At 41.6% G+C, this 24955-nt stretch overlaps 2 protein-coding genes across 14 annotated transcripts in view; one reads left to right on the forward strand and one right to left on the reverse strand.

Annotated features, from left to right (window-relative positions):
* Window positions 1-270: 270 nt before the first annotated feature.
* Window positions 271-3305, reverse strand: LOC114108871 (serine/arginine repetitive matrix protein 1-like). The gene is made up of 7 exons (XM_027956959.2): window positions 3185-3305; window positions 2763-2933; window positions 2362-2543; window positions 1326-2292; window positions 1138-1186; window positions 963-1014; window positions 271-623 (listed from the first exon to the last, which is right to left on the reverse strand). Exons 1-7 carry the CDS (start codon window positions 3303-3305, stop codon window positions 447-449), a joined length of 1719 nt encoding a protein of 572 aa, XP_027812760.2. The 3' UTR covers window positions 271-446.
* INPP4B (inositol polyphosphate-4-phosphatase type II B) overlaps window positions 2143-24955 on the forward strand; it is an 887198-nt gene continuing 864385 nt past the window's right edge. For 6 of the 13 annotated variants that reach the window (XM_060400640.1, XM_060400639.1, XM_060400641.1 and 3 more), the window contains exon 1: window positions 2325-2418. The gene's annotated coding sequence lies outside the window, so the exon portion shown is untranslated. Of the gene's footprint in view, window positions 2419-13370; window positions 13476-24955 lie in introns of all 13 variants that reach the window. The other 7 variants (XM_060400642.1, XM_060400644.1, XM_060400643.1 and 4 more) reach the window with 2 other exon arrangements.

The raw sequence follows: 24955 nt of genomic DNA on the forward strand, positions 1-24955 counted from the left end.
TTCCACAAAGACAGTTGCTGCATCTGTTTTACGGCTCTGTCTTTTAGAAGGAAAGGTTTAATACTTCTGGCACTGTGGCAGTCTTCATGCATATTCCTCCCAGCCCCACCCACACCCATCCACCCAAATCTCCATTCAAAGTTGGAAGACAGCTATGCCAAACATCTTTTCAATTTAGTGGCAAAGCTCTGACACCCTCCATTCAAAAGTTATAAGACAGCTATGCCAAACATCTTTTCAATTTAGTGGCAAAGCTCTGGCACCCTGATGTTCTGATATTCTTTTGCTATTTCTGTATTTTTTTTTAATAAAAAAAGGCTGAAACTCTTGCCCAGTGATAAAGTTGCCTCATCTTGCCAGTAGATCTCTACAAACAGGATTTATCCATTGCATCAAGTCCCAAGTATGACAGAGGTTTTGTTTGTTTGTTTTTTTTTCTTTTCTTTTTATTTCTTGAGAGGAGTGTGTTCTGTACTACTGCATGAAGGGGAAATTTCACTGTGTAATGGACTCCTCAGGTATGATCCATATCCTCCAGGGCCAGCATGGATTGCTTGCCTATTTTGTTTTGGCTTCTCTCCATCCACCTCACCTGCGATGGTAGCTGAGTGTAGCAGAAAGAGCTTGAAGAGAAAGAAGGGGAAGGGCTGCAGGGTGAGAATGGGCCAAGCAGTTTCCGGTCCATAATGTTTATTAATTCATTCTGTTAACATATATGGAAGCAACTGCACGTTAAGCGTGGTTCCAAGTTCTGAGGAAGAGTGATTGGGGTTGGGGGGTGGGGGAAGAAAACACAAAACCAAACCCCCAAGTCTCTGCTCTCATAGGCAGAGCTTCGACTCTAGAGGCAGTTCAGTGCTTGCGGAGCGAAGGGACGCCTAGACGCAGGGAGTGACAGCAGAGGTGACAGCTGGGGGCAGCTCCAGCTTCCGGCTTTGTGTGACTGTTGAGTCCTGACTTACCCAAATCGACTTCTCCATCCCAACTTGGGGAGTGCGGTCTCTGCGGAACAAACTGTAAGCCGTATGAGCATTCTCACTTCTTTTTTAAAATGTAAATTTTAAGTGCTGGTTGGGAGGGGAAAGGCTTGAGGGTGCCTGTCTGGACTGGCCCTCGTCTTCCCGACACCCTCATTACCTTTGAGCCGCTGAGTGGAAACCTCTCCAAGGAAACCGCCAGGTGGCACCTGTAAGGCGCAGATGGGGAGAGCTGTTTGCCCCACACCCCACAACCCGGAATAGCCCGGCTGCTTGCCTTCGCCCGCGGGCTTGTCGGCTAGGCGGTGGAGGAGAGTTAGCCTCCGCGCAGCCTGCGCGATTACGTACCCTGTTTTCCCGACACCCCAAACAACGATGAGTGTAGATCTGGCCCCAAGCGCCCGGGCTGCTCAAGGCATGTCACATGCTTGTTGGGAGCGGCTCGGCCCCAGTCACCGAGCCGCGACGTGGGGGCTGTTGGTGGGTGGCGGGGGACCGAGCTGAGTTGGAAGCCTCGCCGGTGCTCAGGTCTCCTCCCCTCGACTTCATCCTGGGCCACGGCGGAGGAGTGGCGAGAGACGGGGGTCCCAGGGCGGTGGCAGGCAGAAGTCCGGGGAACAGGGGGACACCTCCTCCCACTCTCTCCCGACCCCACGATCCTGGGTCTGAGCCAGGATCCGGGACGCCTCCTCCCGCGGCTTAAAAACCCTGCGGTTTCGGTGGCCCAGGAGCAGTGTGCCGGCCTCGGGTCGCTGCTCCCTAAAGCGCTCCGCAGCGGCGAACCCAGCAGCGCAGCCTGGGGACCATCCCCGCTAGCAGAGGGGCCCGGCAGAAGGTCGGGGAGCGGGGAGGTCGGGGAGCGGGGAGGCCTCCCACGGAGCACGCGTGTCGGGGTCGTTGTGGATTGGGCGGCCGGGTCACCAACTCCACTCCATCGGTAGCGGGAAGCGAGCTGCGCCAGTTTCGCCGCTGTGGTTGCCGTCGCTGCCTCTCTTCGGCCGCCGGTGACATCGGGAGGAGACCGCTGGGAAAGGGCCGAGGAGGAGGAGGAGGTGCAGGGAGGGCTGGGGCGGGGGGCAGAAAGTAGCGGTTGTGCCAGGGGGCGTGTGAGCCGCCGGAGAGGCGGCCGCGCCGGCGACAACTTCTCCCGGCGCGCGCGGCCGGTGAGGGAGCCGGGAGCGCGGCGGGACCGGGAGCCCGAGGGAGGCGCGGGAGCCTCGGGAGCCGCCGCCCGCGCCCTGCGCCCTGCGCCGCCGCCGCCGCGCCTCCGGCGCGCTTCCTCCCGGTTCCCAGCCCCGGGTGCTGAGGCTCCGGTCTATAAATAGCAGGTTACTGCTCCTGCTCGGCGCTCACAGGCTCACCAGCGAACGCCGGAAAGTCAGACTAAAAGTGTCTGCCGCTGCCGCCGCCGCTGCCGCCCCCCGCTCCGCCTCCGGGAGAGGTAATTACCCGCCGGGGCCCCGAGGACCCGGAGGGGGCGTTGGCGGGGTGGGCTGGGTGACGGTGGGGGATCGGGGTCGGGGCCGTTGGAGCGGGTCTCACTGAGAGCGCGGGGGCACGTCCTGGCTGGGGTGCGGGGTGCGGGGGGCAGAGCTTGTCTGTCTGGCATCAAGTTTCTCAGCCTGGCGGCCCCGATAGCCCCATCCAGAGCCCCGATCCTGAGGGGTGTGGTGTGCTGTGCGGGCTGACCTGGGCTGCCGGGGTACCCCTGACAGCCGCGGACCCTCTGGCCTGGAGCCCCTCGGCCGGGCCGCGCGCCGGTCCAGGTTCAGCGTCCCCCCTCACCCTCGCTCTCTGGGCCCTGCGCTAACTCGGAGCTCTCAGAGCTCACTGACCTTCCAAGGCTGCGCCCACCCTCGCGGTCCTTTTGACGAGGCTGCGGGCGCCCGGGGGACGCGCTCTCAGCCCCATCCCGGCGGCTAAGCTGCCGCCGCCGCCCGCCTAGCGAGAAGTCGTCTTCAAGGCAAGGGCAGGGGGTGGAAGGTGGGAGTAACGATCATTGATCCTGGGGTCTGGGTTGCCCCAAGTTTTGTTTTTTTCCTAAAGGCCCCTCTTGACCCCCTTGAGCCCCCCATGACCACCCCCATCCTACTCCAAGAAACTCAATTCTGGCAAAGAAGCCCGGGGTACGTCTCTTCTTGGCCACCAAGCATCTCTTGAGAGGTCTCAAGAAAAGGGTTAGAAAGCGAGGGCAGTGGCTGGAGGGCGGGGGGTCGTGGTCGTGGTGGGGAGCTGTGGGGGGCGGGCAGGGAAGAATGGTTGGTTGGCGTCTGGAAACTGCGCTGCAGAGTCCACGGGCGCGCTGGCACCTCTGGCAGAGAGGGCCATGCCGGGGATGCTAGGAGCCAGGGGCTGGTTCCTGAACGGACTATCAGGGCTTGCAGCTGGGACTAAGATCAGAAAGCTGGAGCTCCAGGTACCTGCTTTGGCCTCTCCCGATGCCTCTGAAATCTCCCTTTTAGGGGGTGGTTTCTGCCCTTACGCTGTGGAGAGGCACTGGCAGTTACTGTCTGGGGACAAGAGGTTTATAAGGGTGAGGATATGCATATTGATTAGATTGTTGCTGCTGCTGCTGCTGCTGCCCCAAACTTAAAAACCAGGGAGGTTTTTTCTATTACTCTTGTCTTAATGATGCAGATTCACTTTGCCCGTCTCCCCCTAACCCCTGCAGCCAAGCGAAGTTTCCTCCCTCTTTCAGAGGTGTGTTCTGTGAGGTCATTAGATTATGACTTCTCTCCAGGTGTTAAAACATTTTGCATATCTCCTTCCTCTCCTGATAGAACTTGTTTGTAAAGGTGTGGCTCTATAAACTAAGCGAAAAGCTGGCAGGCAGGGGAGTCGATTGTCCTCTTCACCTCAAGAAGGGCACTAGGTAGCTTGTTTGTAAGCATAGGATTACATTTCAAAGACCCTGCTTGTAATAGGGATTTTCTTAGTGGATCCTGGAACAGTAATAGTAGTAATCTGTCTGTGCTAAAGCGGGCATAGAAGGTGCAAGGAACCACCAAGAGGGCAGCTGGCTAGTGCAAGAAGTTAAGTAAAAACAGGACTGGGTAAGTGGGCATTGCCTTACTTAATAGACAAAGAAATGCATTACCTTGTGTTTCTTTGTGGTGTACTCCAGTAAGGTAAAGCATTGAGGTAAAATTAGAGTAAATGATCAGTGGCTTCCTGATAGGTACTTGAGCACTAAAAACTGAACCTCTTGGATCTGTAGTAATGTACAATACCACTGCAATGGAATGCTTTTTCAGGGTATTTCTTTAAAATGTGATTTAGAACATTGTCCTTGAAAGGTTATGAACTGTGCATGGGAAGAGGGTCTAGATCCTTAGTGTTCGGAATACTACGTGCTGATTGAAATACTGCTCTTATTTTCAAAGATTATTCTCTGTGATTAGGCAAATCAATACTTATTTGTGATAAATTAATGACCAGTTAAGATGTACATATTTATAACTCTGTTTTGCTTTTGATTCTTTGATAAAGTATAAGAAAAACCAAAGAGACCAAGTTTAGTCTTGTTCTTCCAGCTATTTAAGGAAACACATGGTCAAAGTTATAGGCAGGAAGTACTTTCTATGTTGGGTTTGAGCTTCACTTTGGGGATGTAAATTGACTGAATGACTTCATATCTCAGAAGAGTTTTGTCAAAATACTCATAACACAGACTCGTCAGTTAAATTTGATTATAAAATAATGCTATTATATTTGAGTTGTGTGAAATGGAAAAATCATTAAGCTTAGAGAAAAGCCAGATATTTGTTCTAAATTGTGCAAATGGAAAGTAATTCATTTCCTTTCTGAGACCTGGGAGTTTCTTCTAGTACAAGTAATATTAATCCCCACATGGTGACAGAAGTAACTTTCACTACTTTAAGACAAAATCCAAGAGAGTGATTCTCCTAAAGACAAAGAAAAAAGTGCAGACTGATCTTGTATCTCTTAGCAACTGAATAGATGTCAGTTATCAGGTGACATCTGAGAATACAAAGTTAAAAAAATTATGAGATAATTAGTGAGTGAAATGCTTACTGAATATCTATTATATTTTCTAATTTGATAGTGCAAAATCCCCAGCCAGTACTAATATTATATGTACAAATATCATAATTTTTGTAATCTGTGTGGAGTAAATTCTTGTCTTTCATAACTATGGGAATTTTAATAGCTAGAAATGTGCCATTTTAAATAATCTCAAGTTTAATATTAATATCCACTTATTTGAAAGCTGTACTTGTCTCTTCTGTATTCCATACCTTACTTTTTCAATGTGTCCTATTTATCTTTCTGAAGCCCCAGGGGATCTGTTTTATAGACATTTTGATACTACTTTTTAATATTGAGTTAGGAATCTTTGATTATGGAGCTCTTTAGGACACATAAATATACACAGTTTCATATTCAGGCTAATAAATGATGTTATCAGACAAATAATTTCAGTTTAAACATTTATTTTCAGGCAAATCCAAATGATGCTATGATTGCATTCTTGAATGCAAGATGCACATAGCTTTTATTTTCTAAAATGCAGTATGTATGTACCTAAAAACACATTAAGATAAGGGAGACAATTTTAAGGAATCTTCAGAGTCTCAGGTATAATTGTCATTTGGATTAAGACTTGTTAGTTCACTTACTTTATATGTTTCCATGACCTTGTAGGCCTAGCAGGAACGTTTTAAAATACCTGTGAAGTTTCATTATTTAACTATCTTGTTTGTGTACCTGCATCTCCTGTGGAATTTTCCTTACATAAGGCACAATTGTAATTGCTGTCTTACCTCCTAGAAGTAGCTTGTCATACATGGTATACCACAAGGCCCAGGACTATCCAGTAGTTGAAACTTCAGACTTTGTTTTTTCCAACTGATTGTAATTTTACTGAACACTGACAGATATAACCCCAGCATAGTATGAAGAGTTGAATTTCAATGTAAAATGAGTTCTTGAATCAGGTTTTCCAAACTGAGTTTCTTAAATTGCAATATTTTGAGTAAATTCTGTCTCCTGCATTGGCAGCCATGCCTGCTAGGTGTCCTTACTGTGCAGTAGAGGCCTCAAAATAGACCCCAAAATAGACCTCAAAATAGACTAAGTGGAACAGACTTGGCAGCATTTATTTGGTTAAGCTGATTAAAGGAAGTTGTGAGAAGTTGTCTAGATCATGTGGCTTTGATCAGAGATTCCTTTGGGAATTATCTAAATTAATGATTTCAAGAGGTTGGAGGCAAGGAGAACTTCTCCTCTGTTCCCCCTCCCCTGCCTCCCTCCCTCTCTCCCTTTGCTTCCTTCCCTCTCTTTCTGTCTTCCTTGCTTCCTTTCCTTCTCTTTCTTTCCTTCCCTCTGTTCATTTGTTTCTTACCTTTCTTCCTGTCTTTACTGGCCCTTCTGGTTGTTAACATGAAGCTCTGCAGTAGGCCTCGTGTTGAAATTACTGAGCTATGTGTCTGTTTTCAACGTTTCCAAGAATGGAGAAGTTCCTGGGATATACAGGCAAGCCCTAATACTCACTCATTTTGAGTGATCAGAGTAACAACAATGAAAAAAGCTTCCCCAGATCAACATAAAATATAGTTCTTTAAAATGTCCATATGTGAGTTGTTTTAATACAGCCATTGTTTATAGATGATAAGTACTTTAAAAAGAGAACCTGAGATTTTTCTGGGTCTCTAAAGAGACTGTGATTTTTTTTTTTTAAGTAAAGCAGCAATGATTTAAAGGGAATCCTCTGAGCATTTTTCGCTGCAGTGAACAAGTGACAGAAATGTGAGTCTTTTACCTTTCACCTTAGTTCTTAAGATAAGTAGTTGCAGTGCATTAAGTAGACCAGACTGGGGGCTACCATTGTAAAGCAAATAAAATGTACTCCTTTAACCATAGCCAAGTTCTCTATAGCAACCCTTTCTTTAATCCAGTCTGTCACATGTTTCTCGTTTCATTTTCTTGGGTCTTTTACTCTTATAGTCAAAAGATCAGAGACAGGTTTGAGCAATTAGCACATCTGAACCACAAAAATTATTCACTGCTGTGAAAATAAAGTATAACTAAAAACCAGCGACATCTTAAACTGAAATGATAACCCGTTGATGAGGGAGTATATGACCTTAAGAAAGCTTAAAAGTATCATTTGTGATTCTTTAACATCATATAAAGCCCTTTTGAGTGTTTTTATATGCCAAACTTGCTAGATAACCACATATTCCACTTTGAGTACTGGTGTATATCGCATTCATAATAGAATAGGTTACATACTTGATTCATAGTATTAAAAAGTAACCTTTTAAAAATTTCATGTCTTCATTAACAAAATCCATAACTTTTTATATTTACTAATCTAATAAAATCTTTTTTGACCTAAATTTATGAGACAGTGATGATTTTATGGTATGTGTAATTTCATTTCTCCCTAATTGCCTTCTTCCTTTTAGCAGTTGTGAATAAGTATGTTCTAGAGCTGTCTTTTTGGATAAGTTTGCTTTAAAATAAAACATTTCCGCTTTTCAGAAGGCATCCATTTGGAGAGGAGACAGTTACCACTAGGTGGCACTATGCAATGCTTAGTAGCTATGAGTCCTTTTATTAATAATTGCAATATATTTATTATTAAAGCTTTTCTTTTACACAGAATTTATTTATATCATGAGCAAGTTAATGAAATTAAAATCAACAGGCAGCTGAATCTTTAGCAGTAGCAGTATATTTAGAAGATCTATTGTTTGTAATAGTTTAAAGATTTGATTGTAATATTTAACACACTCTGCTTTTATGTGAGGTCTGCTTATGTGAGGCATTGCTAGGAGTTAATTGACCTAAACGTGCCAGAATTCTGCTTATGGCCGGGTAAAAGAAAGGGAAAAAGAAGATTAAGTGAACACGATAGAAACCCACCCCTGGCAAATGGTCATTCGAAAACAGACGTTGTATTAACCATTTGCATTAATCTTAATCCTCTCATTAAACAGGCTGAGCAGAATTTTTTTCTAAGTGTTGAAGGCTGTAATTGTTCATTTCCTCTGTCTTATTGCCTTTGGGACAATGCAGAAAAGAAAAAAAAAGGTGCAGATAGTCTCACTGACACTTTGGCAGTTCCCTAATGTCCTCTATAATAGTGATGGCCTGGCCACCACAGTGACCAAATTGGATTAGCCATGTAGCAGTGTAATTTACTTTATTGTGACAGCTGAAATTTATCCAGCCCACTTCTTGGTTAATCTGGATGTCGGCATCCCTTTCTTTGGCTGAATGATTAAATCATGGACCAGGGCAGAATTAAAATTTATTCCATCATCTGTGCACCGGAAGGGGACCTGTGCATTGGATAACTACCTGATTCGAACCTCTTCAAGATCAATATGGTAGGTAGTTTAGCCACGTTTGTTGGACGCAGCAGTTGTGGGAATGGAAACCAAGGGATAAATTGATCCGCGTAAAGTGACGTAATTAAGAAATAATACTTCTTTGAAAGCATTTTACTATGTGAAATTTTAAACATAGTAAAACAAGAGTACCATGAGCTCTTACGTTCCCATCAGCCAGCTTCAACAATTGTCAAATCACGGCCATTCGTGTTTCATCTACAATCTCACTTACTTTTCCTCTCCCTGCAGTTTTTGGAAGCAAATCTTAGAAGTTTTATTAAAGAAAATATACTTGTGAAGCAGTTATTTACAAAAATAGGTATCATATGAAGGGCGATTTTAAAAAATTACTGAAGTACGAACACTACATATTTCACCTTAAAAAATTACGAATCTCGGCATGAGATAAATGATGCACAAATTATAAATTTGTTTCAGGAAAATATGGCAGACTGAATCATTAAGGAATAGATTTCAACTTAGGTTCTTGGTCATATTTTTTTAATCAACAGTGGTGTGCAATAGGGACTTCCCTGGTGGTTCAGTGGTTAAGAATCTGCCTGCCTGTCCAGGGGACACAGATTTGATCCCTGGCCTTGGAAGATTTCACATGCCGTGGGACAAGTAAGCCAGTGCTCCACAACGACTGAGCCTGCATCCAGCAACGAAGACCTAGTGCAGCCAAAAATGAATACATAAAGATATGTTTTTTAAAAGCGTTCAGTAATGTTCCTTAGGTAGGTAGGTAGGTAGCTGTTAGTATGTGCTTGATAAACCAAAGACTGCGTTAGGCTTGTTAGATTAAAACCAATATTGACTGTCTGCATACCTTGTCATCACAGTTTTCTTATGTAACATTTTACTTCTAAAGAGGCAGATACAGCAGGCCCTTGGCATGTAGGAATTTAGCTTGCATGAGTCAAGACTTTACCATCTGTCTGAACTTACTGAAATTACTTACACATAGTAATCTATAGTTTTGCTGAAGTGTGAATTTGAATCATATGGTCCTGGAAACTGATCTTTCAGTGAATCCAGCCAATGGCCCAGCAGTCATAACTCCAGGTCACTATATGGTCTAGCTGACATGGCAGTTCACTTTCTAGAACTAATTACCCCTGGTGAGTGTGTTTAAGGATTTGGCAATCTGAGAAATTGTTTGGTTCCCACCTTTGAAAATACCATGAATCTCTTAAAATGTACCTGTTGAATTTTGTGTTGAGTTGAAATTTTAAATGAATAGAATTTCTTCAGATTTCAAAAAAATTGACAACAACCATTATGTGTAAATCTTTGTGATATTATGTAAGAGAAAATATAATTCCATGGTAGAGAAAACAAGTAGTTTGTATCTAAAGCGTTTATGCCATGCCATATTTTTCATATGTATAGATTATATAGGCAAAAAGCCCCTGTATAATTTTCTTAATACTAAGACACATAATTTTTTTGGCTGTTTTGAAATTTACTATAATGTTTTCTTTCCTGGGTGGTGTTTTAAAGACTGCCTCCCAATTTATTCATGCTATTCATATTCTGATTTCACATTTTATGTTTTGGGTGGGAGTGAAGAATGGTACATACTCAGAATAGTGTAACAAGAAATAATTGAGCCAGTTGGCTTCCAGTTGATTTCTTTCTTTTTTTTCCTACTCTTTCCCCCCCGCCTCCTGCCCCAGATTATAAATGTAATAGCTCTCTATCGGGGGAAAAAAGATGGCAAGTAGAGAAGATTCTTAAGAGGCAGAAAAAAATCACTGAAGGACATATTGTTAGCATTTTATCGTATTTGTTCCTAGAATCCTGTGATTCTAGAATTTTGTCATTCTACAAAAGTTGAGATTATAGTATGTGCGTGTGTGTGTGTGTGTGTGTGAGAATGTCTTCTGACTTGTTCCACTTAGAATTCTGTTGTTCAATTCAGTGCAGAATTGATTGAGCACCTCCTGTGTCCTGGGCTTCCCAGGTGGTGCTAATGATAAATAACCTGCCTGCCAGTGCAGGAGACATGAGAGATGTGGGTTTGATCCCTGGGTCAGGAAGATGCCCTGGAGGAGGACATGGCAACTCACTCCAGTATTCTTGCCTGGAGAATCCTGTGGACAGAGGAGCCTGCAGACTACAGTCCTTAGGGTCGCAAAGAGTTGGGACATGACTGAAGCGACTTAGCATGCGTGCACTTCTATGTGCTAGGTACTGTGCTAAGCTCTATTTTGGCTTATAGCAATGAATTAAAAATAAAATCAGCCTATAAACACTTCTCTAACCTCTTTTTTAATTAAAATTTTGGTTATTATTTAGTTGCTGTTTGATGGTTAGGCATACAAATCACACTCATTAGTTTAGCTATTTCTACAACTTTGACTTCTACACTATTGGCATTTTTTTTTCCTTTAACACACTGTGATAAATCTTTTCTGTATGACCTCATTTTCTAATATCCCTTGTCTATCATTTTACTGTTTTCTTAGGGATGATTCCTAGAAATAATGTACTGGATAAAAGTATGAACCTTTCAAAAATTCCTCATACATATTGCCAAACTGCATTTTTTTCAAAGACTGCACCTGTTTCATTCTCCCTGGAAGTACTATAGTCACAGCTCCATCCTCACCGGCATTGAGGGATATGGTTATTTTTTATTAAGTTTGTTATTTGGAGTGAGGAAGACAATTGTAACAATATCAAACAGAACAAGAATACTTATTGTGCGCCTTGTATAGGCCATTCATCGCATAAGAACTTGATCTATATTAGCTCATTTAATCTTTGCAATAGCTATTAAGAGGAGGACTCTATTACCATCCCATTTTAAAAGTTAGGAACTTACTTTTTTGAGTGGTTAAGTGACTTCTCCAAAGTCACATAACTAGTAAGTGCTTGAATTGGATCTTGGACCAAGACTGATTTTACTGTAAAGCCTAGGCTTTAAAGTACTGCATTCTTCCACTATTGTTTTTTTTAAGTGGTGCTGAACATAATTTTGTTTCAAAGATCCAACTTTTAAAATTTAATTTGATTTATTTATTTTATGTGTAGTTGATTTACAATGTGTTAGTTTCAGGTATACAGCAAGGTGATTCATATATATATATATATATATACACACACACATGTATATCCTTTTTCATATTCTTTTCTATTACAGGTTATTACAAGATAGTGAATATAGTTCTATATTCTATAGAGCTATAGCATACAATGTGTATAGTGTGCTATATTCACTAGGTCCTTGCTGTTTGAGGCTGAGCATTTTTGAAATGCTTATTTTCATTTGTACTTTCAATATCAATTTATATTTTCTCCTGTTTGCATATTGGGACCTTGATTTTCTTTTAATCAATTTTAGTGGTTTTTTATGATACTGTATATTTATCATTTGTTATCTGTATTGCTTTTCTTTCTTATATTTTTTAACATATGAAAGTTGAAAATATGTAGCTTGAATGGCATATTTCTTCCATTGATTTTTTTTTTTTACTTAGACAATACTTTCTCATTTATAAAACAGATTGACATTTACCTAAATTATTCTTCCCTTAATTTGGAAGTGGGTTGCCATTTCCTCCTGCAGGGGATCTTCCCAGCCCAGGGATAGAACCCACATCTCTTGGCGTCTCTTGCATTGGTAGGTGGATTCTTTACCACTGTGCCACCTGGGAATCCCTAAGAACCATACTAGACATCAGTCACTTTGTACAAGTATTTTCTTGTTTCAAGATTCCTTCTTCAAAATGACCAGGGAGTTAGGCAATATGTACTGTGTACCATGGGCCCACTTGAGCTTTGCTCCTTCCTGTTCAGTGTTTGGCTTAATGGCATCTCATTGTCCAGGAAAGGGAGGGGCACGTGAGGCTTGAAAGCTTCCCTTTCCCATGACTGGGCTATAACCTTTCTCTAGACATATTTTAATTTTAAATTAGTTTCTTAAATTACCCTAAGAAGATACATTCAGTGTAAATTTTTAAAGCATCAAAATGCAGTAGTTCTACTTCTTCAACAGCTTACCAAGGAGTTATCATAAAATTGTTCAAATGTAGTATATATATAATATCTTGTATATTAAAAAATACAATCCAGCAAACATTGCTCAGTTTGATATTTGGTTTCCAGTTGTCAAAGCTGGTTAAAGTACCTCCAAGATCATCAGTTTTGGCACATTATAATGCATTGACAGGGTTTGGTAACTAGCCTGAGTTGTAGCTTATTTGTTTAAGTCTGTACTCCAGTGATATATATATATATATATATTTTTAATGAATGTCCAGAAAAATTTGCATATACACAATTAGTTTCTGTCTTTTAAAAATGCTACATAGCTCTATACTCCAGCTCTCTTCCACTGACCCTGGTATATAAAACAATTTGCATATTGGAATCATGCAGAAGAGAAAGCCTTGCTTTTATGAACATGAGTCCTCCAGGTTTTCTTGAAGCGGAGACTTGTTTATCTCAGGCTAAGGACAGGAGGTGCAGGATACGTGGGTTCAGTCCCTGGGTTGGGAAGATCCCCTAGAGGAGGAAATGGCAATCCACTCCAGTATTCCTACCAGGAAAGTCTCATGGATGGAGGAGCCTGGTGGGTCACAGTCCAAGGGGTTGCAAAGAGCGTTTGAGTATGCACAGTGAACCCCACATCTGTTGGTGCCCTGTCTCAGGAAGCTGCAGACAGACAACGGGGAGAAGTATTGTGTGTGTGGGGGGGTGTCTTTACCCTGCTCATCCATACCTCTGATTCCAGTTATATTATTTTCAGTGGTAATTATTCTGCACAGTGACCTGTACGTGTCAGTTACATTTAAGTTACAGACACTGGGTTGTGGTAAGAACTATGTTCATCTCTGTGTTTGAAACTATAGGGACTTCTCTATGGATGGGTCACTAAGTCCGATTCTAGTAACATTTATTTTCCATTTCATAGACTAGATCATTGAGCTCAACAACAAATAAAAACAAGTGAAAGTATTTCTTATGATTTGCTTCTGTTAAGATTTTCTGATTTCCATGCTTAGGTTTCTATATTTCTTTTCAGTTGAATGCTTGAAGCAATGATGCACTCGCAGTGAGGACAATCCTCTCAAAGCCTCAGGACAGTCTTTCTCCCATGGGTTTAAATTTCCCTGTCAAAATTTCTCAGGTAATGGGATGCTGAGGAAAAGTGTGTGTGTGTGAAAGAGAAAAAGACTGACCAGTGTAGACAGGGCAGGGCAAACACACTACAATGGGGACCATAAATCACGTGACACTTGACTTGGGATTCCAACCCTTATAGACCTATATCTCCATAGTATTTTCTGCATCCAGCATATAAACATTAATCATAATTTAAAAATGACTTTAAAGAGTCACTGAAAACTACTTTCTTAGTATAAGAAATTACCTTTAGTTTAACTATTTCCATGCACCATTTTAGATGACCAAGGTTTTATTTATTTATTTAAAGTATAAAGTGTGTTAATTTTTGCTATAGTGCAAGCTGATTCACGTATACATATATACGTTGTTGTTTAGTCTCTAGGTCAATCCGACTCTCTATGATTGCATGGACTCCCACCAGGCTCCTCTCTCCATGGGATTACTGGAATGGGTTGCCATTTCCTTCTCTGGAGGATCTTCCTGACCCAGGGATTGAACCCAAGTCTCCTGCATTGAAAAGCAGATTCTTTACCACTGAGCCACCAGGGAAGCCCCATACATATATTTATATATATTCATTTTAAAAATAGTCTTTCCATTATGGTTTATTATAGGATATTGAGTGTAGTTCCCTGTCCTGTACAGTAGGACCTTGTTATTTATCCATTCTGCAAGGAGATCAAACCCATGTATCCCAAAGAAAATCAGTCCTGAATATTCACTGGAAGGACTTATGCTGAAGCTGAAACTCCAATAATTTGGCCATCTAATGTGAAGAACTGACTCTTTGAAAAAGACCTTGATGCTGGGAAAGACTGAAGGCAGGAGGAAAAGGGGATGACACAGGATGAGATGGTTGGATGGCATCACTGACTTGATGTACATGATTTTGAGCAAGCTCCGGGAATTGATGATGGACAGGGAAGCCTGGTATGCTGCAGTCCATGGGGTTGCAAGGAGCTGGACATAACTGAGCACCTGAACTGAACTATTTTAATAGCTTACATCTGTCAACCCCAACCTCCCACTTATCCCTCCCCCAACCTCCCCCCCTTTGTCAACCCCAAGTCTGTTGTCTACGAGGGTGACTAATGTTTTGATTTGCTTAGACCAATGTGTGTTTCAGTGCAGGAATCTGAAGAGACCTGGGCAAGTGGACTGATTGTTTGCCTTATTGTCACAAAAGTTTAAAAAGTATATAGAGATTAATAGGTAGAAGTTTTCAAATAATCTGTTGTACTCAGTAGAAAGGAGAGAGCTTTTGGTACATAAAAGTTTTACTTGAACATTCTACGAATAATAATCACTCCAGAGAAGGTACAAAATCTAGACTCAGGTTGTTCTTTGCTGGTAGAAACTGAGTTTTTTTTTTTAATTTATGTGCTTTTTTATTCATAATTTATTCCCTGAGTACCTGCAAAAATGATTTGAGATGGTTTACAGTAAAACCACATATAAAAATACCGAGTTTTTACAGTAGTTCAATACTAATGTAAAAGACATGTTTTGGAACTTGGCTTAAAGTACTATGCCTTACAAATTAGATTTGAGGATATGAATACTAACCAGTACAGGATCTGAGGTGCTGTAGGCAGAAACACATATTGGAATATTTAAAATCACTACCAAGTCCCACGATTTTGGATACAAATATAACAATTCCTTGATGTGATAGGGTTTCCATCAGACTGTCTGGGTGAACTATCATGGGTAGGACCCGATAGACAAGAATTCTGGGCCCACCAAACAAGGCTGGTGGCTTTCTTTCACAGGCGTGTTTTTGTTTCTGTCTTCACATGTTCTAGCTTTAGATACGTCTAAAGATACGTGTTGCTTTGAAAATACTGTTCAGTTCAGTTGCTCAGTCATGTCTGACTCTTTGCGACCCCATGAACCGCATCACTCCATGCCTCCCTGTCCATCACCAACTCCCGGAGTTCACCCAAACCCATGTCCATCGAGTTGGTGATGCCATTCAACCATCTCATCCTCTGTCGCCCCTTTCTCCTTCTGCCCTCAATCTTTCCCAGCATCAGGGTCTTTTCAAATGAGTCAGCTCTTCTCATCAGGTGGCCAAAGTATTGGAGTTTCAGCTTCAGCATCAGTCCTTCCAATGAACACTCAGGACTGATCTCCTTTAGGATGGACTGGTTGGATCTTTTTGCAGTCCAAAGGACTCTCAAGAGTCTTCTCCAGCACCACAGTTCAAAAGCATCAATTCTTCAGCTAAAGTATTTTAAAATGCTGTTAAATAAAGACCTACTGTAAGCCTTTGTTCCTCCAAAAATAGACTACAGTGATTTTGATAAAGTCATTGTCACCTTTCTGAGCTGATTTTCTCATCTGTTAAGTATAGATAGTAATAATTATCTCACAGATTTTTATTTAAAAAGTAGGATTGTATGCAAAAACTATAAATTATAATTTATAAAATACACTTATAAAAGCATGGTGTTAAGTGTACTGACAACCACTGATGGAATTCCGATTACTCAGAATGATCATCTGGGACTCAGTTACAGCTTAACCTGTAATCAAGAAAACTATGTAGCTTCACCGTTCACCCTGATGAATTTTAGTCCATAGCCTCCTTATCTATAAACTGATTCATTAACACCCACCTTATAAAGATGTTTGGAGAAGAAAATGGCAACCCACTCCAGTATTCTCGTCTGAAGAATTCCATGGATAGAGGAGTCTGGCGGGTTATAGTCCGTGGGGTCGCAAAGAGTCAGATGCAACTGAGTGACTGATACACACACACACACACACAGATGTTATGAGGATTAAATACAGTAAGAATAAAAGCACACCGTGTCAGGCCATAATGAGTAGCAAATCTTCAAATTATTTTATTACTATAATTAATACCTTTTATTTTGTATGAATGAATGAGGAATGCCTACATTGTAGTCATCTAACATTGTATTTTCTAAAGTTTTTACAGTTAAATTTTAAATGAAATCCTAGTGTATAAAGTAGATATAAAATATTTTATTAGTATGGATGTATTTTGTGAGATCACATTCTAAAAATATGCTTATGGACAAGATCGATCAATGAAAACAAGGAAGTTCCTTTGTGGAATGCAAATTGCTTAAATCTAGGCTTATAGATACTAGTTGCACAATTACACTGACTCCATCTTGAAATTTGTTTTTTACCTGTTTTCTTTTTATATTTTGGTGCCTTTGATTTTGGTTTATTTGGTGATTGTATTCTGTGCCTTTGATTTTTATACAGTTTCTTCCTCTAGATTATAAATTTATCAAGAATGGGGAGTAGCTTAAGTTTATCTTTTGGACCCAGTACCCAATAGAATGCACCACACATGGTAGGTCTCAAAAACATTTTGTGGATGAATGAATAATCAGCAGAGTTGGGCTTATTTTAGCTGAAAAAGGCCTTGTGTTTTTAAAGGTGTTAGGGTATGAAAAGGAAAGGAAATAATAAAATGACTAATCTAAAAATAATGCCTTTAAAAAAAAAAAACTCCTTCTTGATGAAGGTCTCAAAGAACTTTGTAAGTAAAGTTCTTGCTACACTAGGAAGACTCTGGCCTTTGAAAGCTCTGTGTGTATGTATGCATATGTGTTCTCCTTCATGCATGTGGGTTTATGAGAGTAGATGAGAGACAGAGTGGAGGAAGGGAAGGGAGATGACATTTGTGCAGAGCCCACCATAAACCAGGCACTCGCCAAGCACACTGCCTTGAATATTATCTGTTCTTAGGAATTTTTGCTGCATCAGAACCTGCTAAAGTACACCCAGGAAAATGTTGATCATACTTTGACAGGTAGGCTGTGGGAAACAATTACAAACTATTTGTTGAACTGTGGGGTCAACTGTGTATTTTTTAAGGCAAAGTAATTTGTAGAGTTCTTTATCACCCTTGTCTTATCCATGAGAATCAGCAAGAAAAGGTTGAACTAAATTGGAAAAAAATAAATCCTCATGGGAACTCACATATTTCCTCTATCCTGATAAAACTAATAATCACTGGCCTTTATTGAATGCTGTGAGTGTTTTACTTACATTAACTCTTTCACATCCCACAATTGTCTGAGCTAGGCACTGATGTTACCCCCATTTTACAGGTGAAAATGGTGAGGCCAGAGAGGAAAGGGATCAAACATGCTTGCAGTCGTTCATTGAGGAAATGGTAGACCCAGAATTCTGAGCAAATTCCTTAAGCATCCACCCCTCAGGACCGTACTCTTGCAATCTGATTCTTTGAATATCAACTGCAGAAGTAAGAGGAAGCCTGATGTTCTTTCCAGTTCCATGTCCGAGCTCTTCAGTTCTGCTTCAATTGATAGGAGAGGAAAATGCACCCTTGAGCCGTGGTGCCAGGAGCACGGCATACTCTCCTTGTCGTGGTCAGGAATGGCCAAGGTGATTGTTCCAGACCTGGAAGAGGGAAGCTGGCTAAAAACAATGTAGGTATCTTCACTGGAGATATCTTCAAGGATCCTTCTCTTTGCCATTTGTTTCTTCAAGTTGGGGAAAATAGTGATTATGCTAGGCTCCTCTGTCCATGGGATTCTCCAGGCCAGAATACTGGAATGAGTTGCCATTCTCTTTTCCAGGGGAACTTCCCAACCTAGGGATTGAATCTGGGTATCCTGCATTGCAGGCAGATTCTTTACTGTCTGAGCCACTAGGGAAGCCCAATTTAGTTCTGGTTGGATCCATTTGTTGTGCATATGTTGTGCTGTGCTATTCTGTGTGACCTTGTGGACCTAGCCCACCTGGCTGCTTTGTCCACGGGATTCTCCAGGCAAGAATACTAGAGTGGGTTTCCATGCCCTCCTGCAGGGTATCCTCCCAACCCAGGGATTGAACCTGTGTCTCTTACGTCTCCTGGCAGGTGGGTTCTTTACCACTAGAATTACCTGGGAAGCCCTTGTTGAGGGCTGTGTATTATATATAACACACACACACACACACACACACACACACACACACACACACACACTACCTAGAGATGCTATAATGAGTATGACCATAAAGTTGCTCAGTGACTGGAAATCTTTAATCATATACTTTGAATATTCTAGTCAACATTTTTGTGGCCTAAAAAACATCCTAGGTGGAAGGGGACATTTGCTGTGTTTTTCATGAGAGCTGTGGCATCCAGTCTGCTTCATTTACACGGTCACTTTATGTGCTCGGAGCACACTTAAGAATTTTACCGGTCACTGAACATTCTACAAGAACACCTCCCATATGTAGAAATCAGTGTTCACCTCTGTAAAATCTGCTGGTGAAAGCCCTCTTTGGAAGCTGGCAGCTCAAGGTAGAAAAACCACTGCATGGGCTGGATTGCTTTTCCCTCCTGCTGTCTTAGAAGATATATCTTGAGCACGAAATGTATTTTATTTTTAGGGAGGATTTGTTTACACCGTATGGTGCCAATGCTGCTAAGGTTTATTTGTGCCACGGCTGCGTATAGTACAGATACTGGGGGACTTTATCTGTACTGTAAGAACAATTTATTGGAAGAAAATGAGCACTCCTTGGGTGACAGCTCTTCATTAAGATAAACATGCATTAAATCTCAGTCTATGAAGAATCTTATGTTTCTTAATGGAAGGTGGTGTTGCGAGGCAGCGTTGCATGACCATTGCAGATTTATTTGCTGGTCTCCATGGGGCGGCTCATTCGCTGATCACCCAACATAGAGGCTTAATCTTGGAAAGAGGAAAAATATGTGTTTGGTGAAATTGGTGTTTTCAGCCTGATCGTAATTCATTGAAAGCATGAGGGGATCTGCGTGAGCCATGTTCTTGAAATGAATGGGGAGCAAGAAGTCTTTCTTCACCCTTATGAATCCTTGTAGAAGACATTTACAGAGAAATTACTGGAGCTGCGCCCCCGTGGGGGAGATTAATGTGTTAATATGCAAAAGCAGACAACTCTCAATTCCTTTTCGCCATGGCACTTGGAGCTGCATGGTCTTACTGCTTTATTTTTCCCTTAAAGCTCGTGTGCCTGAACACTTTCGTAGACTCAAATAGAGCCGCTAATGCCAAGTCATAGCCTTGGTCTAGACTTGAGGACTCTGCTCCATGGCACCACCAAGCTATTTGTGACCTCGCTCTGGTGGAATAAATCTCTGAAGGTACTGAGATTTTCCTGCTCATCCATTTGAATTTACTACTCGATTTACCAGCATCAGAGTTAGGCACTGGAAAATGAGTTAGGCACCCTTAGGGAAGGGTGTGTTTTTAGGCTCTTTTACCACTAGTTTCCAGTAAAAGGAGAACCCAAAGAAAGCATGACCTTTAATAACTCACCTATCTACTGTACTCTTGCATCTTACCACCCTTCTTTCGTTTTTCCTGCCTGGCTAAGCTAAACACCACACCTCTGCACTCAATCCTGTTTCTTTCTGAAATCTCAGGGCTCTCTGCTTGGCCATCATTTCTTATCTCCTGTATTTTTGCTTCATAGACTCCTTCCAGTTAGCAGTGAACACACACAAGATTTTCACATGTTAGAAAGAATAGAACATTGCAATTTGCTGAGACATGGGTAGACCTAGAGACTGTCATGCAGTATAAAGTAAGTCAGAAAGAGAAAAACAAATATATAATATTGCTTATATGTTGAATCTAGAAAAATGGTATAGATGAGCTTATTTGAAAAGCAGACATAGAGACACAGATGTAGAGAACAAATGAAGGGATATCAAGGTGGGTAAAGAGGAGGGATTGGAGGAACTGGAAGATTGGGATTAACACAAACACTATTGACACTCTGTATAAAATAGGTAACTAATGAGAACGGTTTTGTGTGACACAGGGGGCTCTCCTCAGTGCTCTGTGATGACCTAACTGGGAAGGAAATCCAAAAAAGAGGGGATATGTGTGTACATAGAGCTGATTCACGTTGCCATACAACAGAAACTAACACAGCATTTTAACGCAGCTGCGTTCCAATAAAAATTCAAAAATCAGATAGAACACCCTTCTCTACTGTGTGTCCTGCCCCAGCTGTGCTCACTTCTCTTCCATGAGAGAGCCAAGCCTCTTAGAGGAGACAGTTGACATTTCCTATGCGTTCCTATTGCATTGTAGTCTGGGCTTTTATCCCCACAGCTCCAGAGAAACTGTTTTGGCCAAGGTCATTTAGAGACTCTGGGTTACATTTCACAACTGGTTCTCTTGTCTTTGACCACTTGGCAGTATTAGGTCTATTAACTATTCCTTTAAAAAAATGCTTTCTGATTTTCTTGATACCAAATATATATGTAAATAAATATATATATGTATGTATTTGATTATATGTGGGCTTCCTAGGTGGTGCAGTGGTAAAGAATCTGCCTGTCAGTGCAGGAGACATGGGTTTGACCCCTGGGTCTAGAAGATCCCCTGGAGGAGGCATGGCAACCCACTCCAGTATTCTTGCCTGGAGAATCCCACGGACAGAGTAGCCTGGCGGGCTACAGTCCAGGCGATTGAAAAGAGCTGGACGCAACTGAGTGACTGAGCACACATTGGATTATGTAAATATATAAAAAATGTATCTTTTGCGGAGGGGAGGTCTTCATTGTGGCGAAGGCTTTCTCTAGTTGTGGTGAGCAGGGGCTTCTCTAGCTGCAGCTCATGGGATTCTCTTGTTAGAGCTCACGGGGTTGGGAGTTGAAGCGCATGAAAATAGTTGCCTCCACTGCATGCGGGGTCTTATTTCCTGATTAGGGATCTAACCTGTGTCCCCTGCGTTGGAAGGCAGGTTCTTAACCATTGGACCACCAGGGAAGTCCCCCCAAATGTCTGTATAAGAAAGAAATAATCAGCATGCTTGTACACCTCTCTCCCAATTCTGTCACTCTCTTTGACTGAAACTATAATCAGATCCAAGTTGATTCATTTAGATCAGCTTGGGTAGATTTGACCTCTAATAATATTGATTATGATCTTTGTATGCACGAACACAATGTCTCTCTCTCTTCTTAAGAGAATTTTAATACAGTTTAAACATTTGCTCCATAAATGCTGTCTACATCCTGTGTTACTTGTATTTTTAGGTATCTCGTTTTTATTGTAGTTGTTCAAAACGGTCTCTCTTTTGAAATAACATTTTCAAACTATTTGTTAATGGTGTATAGAAATATTATTGATTTTAATGTATTAATCTTATAATCAGCCACTTTGCCAAAGTCTTTGATTCTGACATTTTATTTTCTGTAGCTAGGCTATTTTCTAAGACTATTTATTGCAATGAGAGACCATTGCTGGTAAATGCTCCTGGCTGCTGCTCACCTTAAACTGCCTTTATGTGCGGCTTGCTATTGAGTAACAGTGCTGCACGGTTCCAAGCTGATCGTCTTCCTCTCAGCACTCTGGAGAGATTGTTCCGCGGTGTTCTGGCTTCTGTTGTGACTTGTGAGGATTCTGCTGACAGTGTAGTTGCCATTTCTTTGTAGTGCTCTAGCTTTTCTTTCTAGTTAGGATAAAAAGAAACCACAAGGAAGAAGGCAGACGCTCAGGAATACCAGCAATGGGGCTTTCAGAGAGGAAGGTGCTACTGGGAACTGGGAGAAGGGAGGGTTGTATAGCCCAAGAGCCCTAACCCTCTGTTAAGAGGCGTCGCCAGTCCCTGGGGCTTCCCAGGAAAAGAGCCAAGACCCCAAACACCTGTATTCACTCCCCTTCCTTCCAAACCCCTGCCTGTGCTCCATATTAACTAAACCCAAGCAGAAGTCAAGGGTCATAATATAAGTAACATTAAGGATGAATACACGTGAGATATGTGCAGGGGGCAGAGAGCTTGGTGGAAAAGGGTGGACAGTGTGGATCTGGAGGATTCAGCGTAGGTATTTAGTCCATTGTATTTAGTTTTCCCTTCACATCTGTCTAGTCATTTTCCGTCACTTTTGTTCCTTTCTCAAATTTCAATCCTATCTTTTATTTCTTTAGGCATCTCATGCATAGTTGTTTATATTAAATCTATTAGGTCTGATATCTTAAGCCTTAAGGTTCTACTGCTTTTGATGTTTCTGCTAACTTCTGTCGTGACGGCTTTTTTTCCCTTAAGTTTATATTCTTTTTTTAAAAAATGTGTTTATATTCATTTTTAACGTGAGCACATTTTGGCTAAAATCTGTGGGGTTATTTAAATGTTTAAATTTTATTGTTCATTTTTGGCTGTGCTGAGCCTTCTCTGCTATGTGCTAGCTTGCTCTAGTTGCAGTGAGCAGGGGCTAATCTAGTTGTGGTGTGCAGGCTTGCTGTGGAGCATGGGCTGTGGAACACAGGCTCAGTAGTTGGGTGCACGGGCTTAGCTGGCCCACAGCGTGTGGGATCTTCCTGGACTGAGGATCGAACCTGTGTCCCCCTGCACTGGCAGGTGGATTCTTAACCTCTGGACCACCAGGGAAGTCTCAGTGTGATTCTTATGGGACCTGAGTGGAGGATCTTTTCTCCAAAGAGGAATTGCATTTATTTCTGCTCCACACCATGGACCTCCACAGCCTCCTCTGTGTGAGCATGTCATTTAAACCTCAGAGTCTTATGAAAGAATAATTATAAATACAAATACAGTTTTTCTCTTTGTTGATGTGTGGAAGTTTTTTAGCCTATGTTTTACAAACAGTACTTCATTTTTTCAGAATTGGAGTTCTGTGTGGGGCTCAGAGTCCTCCTCCACCCAGGACGCAGGTCCCAGTACTTAACACCTATTTCCTAAACCTGGACCTTGGATTTCCCAAGGTTTAGTTCCCTGGTGTTAATGTTCATCATACTGTTTATTTTAATTTGCCATTGAGGGATTTTCTTTGATGTCTTGTGGAATCAGCATTGTGAATATCATTGCAGTTTATCTGACATCTAAGACTTCGATGTAGAAAGAGATTTCCAGTTCTCTCTCTCTCTCTTTTTTTAAAGCTTCTTGTCTTGCCCTGTCATCCTTCCCAAAGTCATTTCCTTGCCTCTCCTTCAGACTTGAGGTACTTCAGAGTTATGTCCAATTCTCTCTTCCTGAATCATCTTACATGTATAAATCAATTATCACTTTAATTCACAAGCTTTGAAATCTCTCTGTAGATAGGGATATTGTTGATATTTTTTCACCAGTATCTTCCTAGTGTTTAGCACAAGTGTCTGGTTCATATTTGTGAATGAATGAGTGAAGGGAAGAACCATTAATATGGTCTCCATAGAGAATGATTAGATTGTAGTTCTGTCCGTGAGAGGGGTTGGAACAGTTATGGTACTATGATGGATAAATACCTTCATTTTACTTAACTTTCTTGAAGTTTACACTTCCCTTGAGGAAATATTTACCTTTGGGTTTGTCTCTACCTTCATGCTGCAGGTAATGAACTCAACTTCATATTGAGCATTTTTACCTCTCTCTTAAATATATGTTTGTCTATAATAAACATGGACATGTAGAATTCTCAACAGCTTTAGTCAGTAGTGGGAGTTTTCTGTCTGCCGAGGGCAATGTATTCTATTTGGTATATTGTAACAAGTTAATTGTAACTCAGTTTGGCCTTTATTCCTATTAGTATGAAGACCTTCTAGTTTGCATGTGACCCCAGATAGCCCTAGTGGTAAAGAATCCACCTGCCAAATGCAGGAGACACAAGAGATGTGGGTTTGACCGCTGGGTTGGGAAGATCCCTTGGAGTAGGGAATGGCAAACCACTCCAGGATCCTTGCTTGGAAATTCTATGGACAGAGAAGCCTGCCAGGCTACAGTTCATGGGGTTGCAAAGAGTTGGATATAACTGAGCGCATGTTTTCATTTTTTTTTAATTTAATACATTTGATGGTTGGGCTTGAAGACAGCTTCACGTACAACAGATAAAATAAAATTAAGTTCTGCTAATATTCAGAGCAGACAACACCTGACTATATAGAAAAGGACTTTAAATGCAGAGAGGTAGCAGGCTAGGGTGAAATCTGGCTTGATCAATGTTGCAGTTTCTATGATAACAACACAGGACTGGGTTGTATCTATGAGATCAATTCTACAAAGAAAAGGATGGAGAACAAGCTCCTGTTTGTCAGAGACAAACCAAACACTTACCCTCAACATGAAGAACTTCTGGTTTTTCCAAACAAGTGCTGACTGACCTTGAAAGTGGTTAACTATTAGAAGCAATAACACAGGATCTGATTTGTATTTTACAATGAGCCTTGAAAACAACAGTGGGGATGTTGACTTCGGGAGTCACAGGTCCTGGAGAAAGGTACCAATAAGTCTATGGACAAAGAGATGCTGCTATAGTTTTCAGGAGCTGCAAAAGTAAAGCTATTTCAACAACAGCGACAAGATTCCAGGAGCTTTAAAGATGAAAATCATCACTGTGCTTTACCTGGGCTATGTTGAAGAGCTTGCTGGGTTATTCATTTTCTCTATATGTCAGAATCTGGTAAGTTGAGTTTGTGAAGACCATAATGGAGACAGCTCTTGTCAAAGTGAATAGAAACACGGGCTTAGCTTGCTGAAAGTTTCTCTAGAGAAGCA

The sequence above is a fragment of the Ovis aries genome, chromosome 17 (genome assembly GCF_016772045.2).
Source record: "Ovis aries strain OAR_USU_Benz2616 breed Rambouillet chromosome 17, ARS-UI_Ramb_v3.0, whole genome shotgun sequence".
NCBI lineage: Eukaryota > Metazoa > Chordata > Mammalia > Artiodactyla > Bovidae > Ovis > Ovis aries.

Coding starts and splice junctions, on each gene's coding strand:
- LOC114108871 (XM_027956959.2), bottom strand. CDS start 3,305: ATGGCCCTCTCTGCCAGAGGTGCCAGCGCGCCCGTGGACTCTGCAGCG. Junction 2,544..2,762: donor GCAGGGCCCAGAGAGCGAGG/GTGAGGGGGGAC, acceptor CCCGCACCCCAG/CCAGGACGTGCCCCCGCGCT. Junction 1,187..1,325: donor TGGGGTGTCGGGAAAACAGG/GTACGTAATCGC, acceptor TGCGCCTTACAG/GTGCCACCTGGCGGTTTCCT.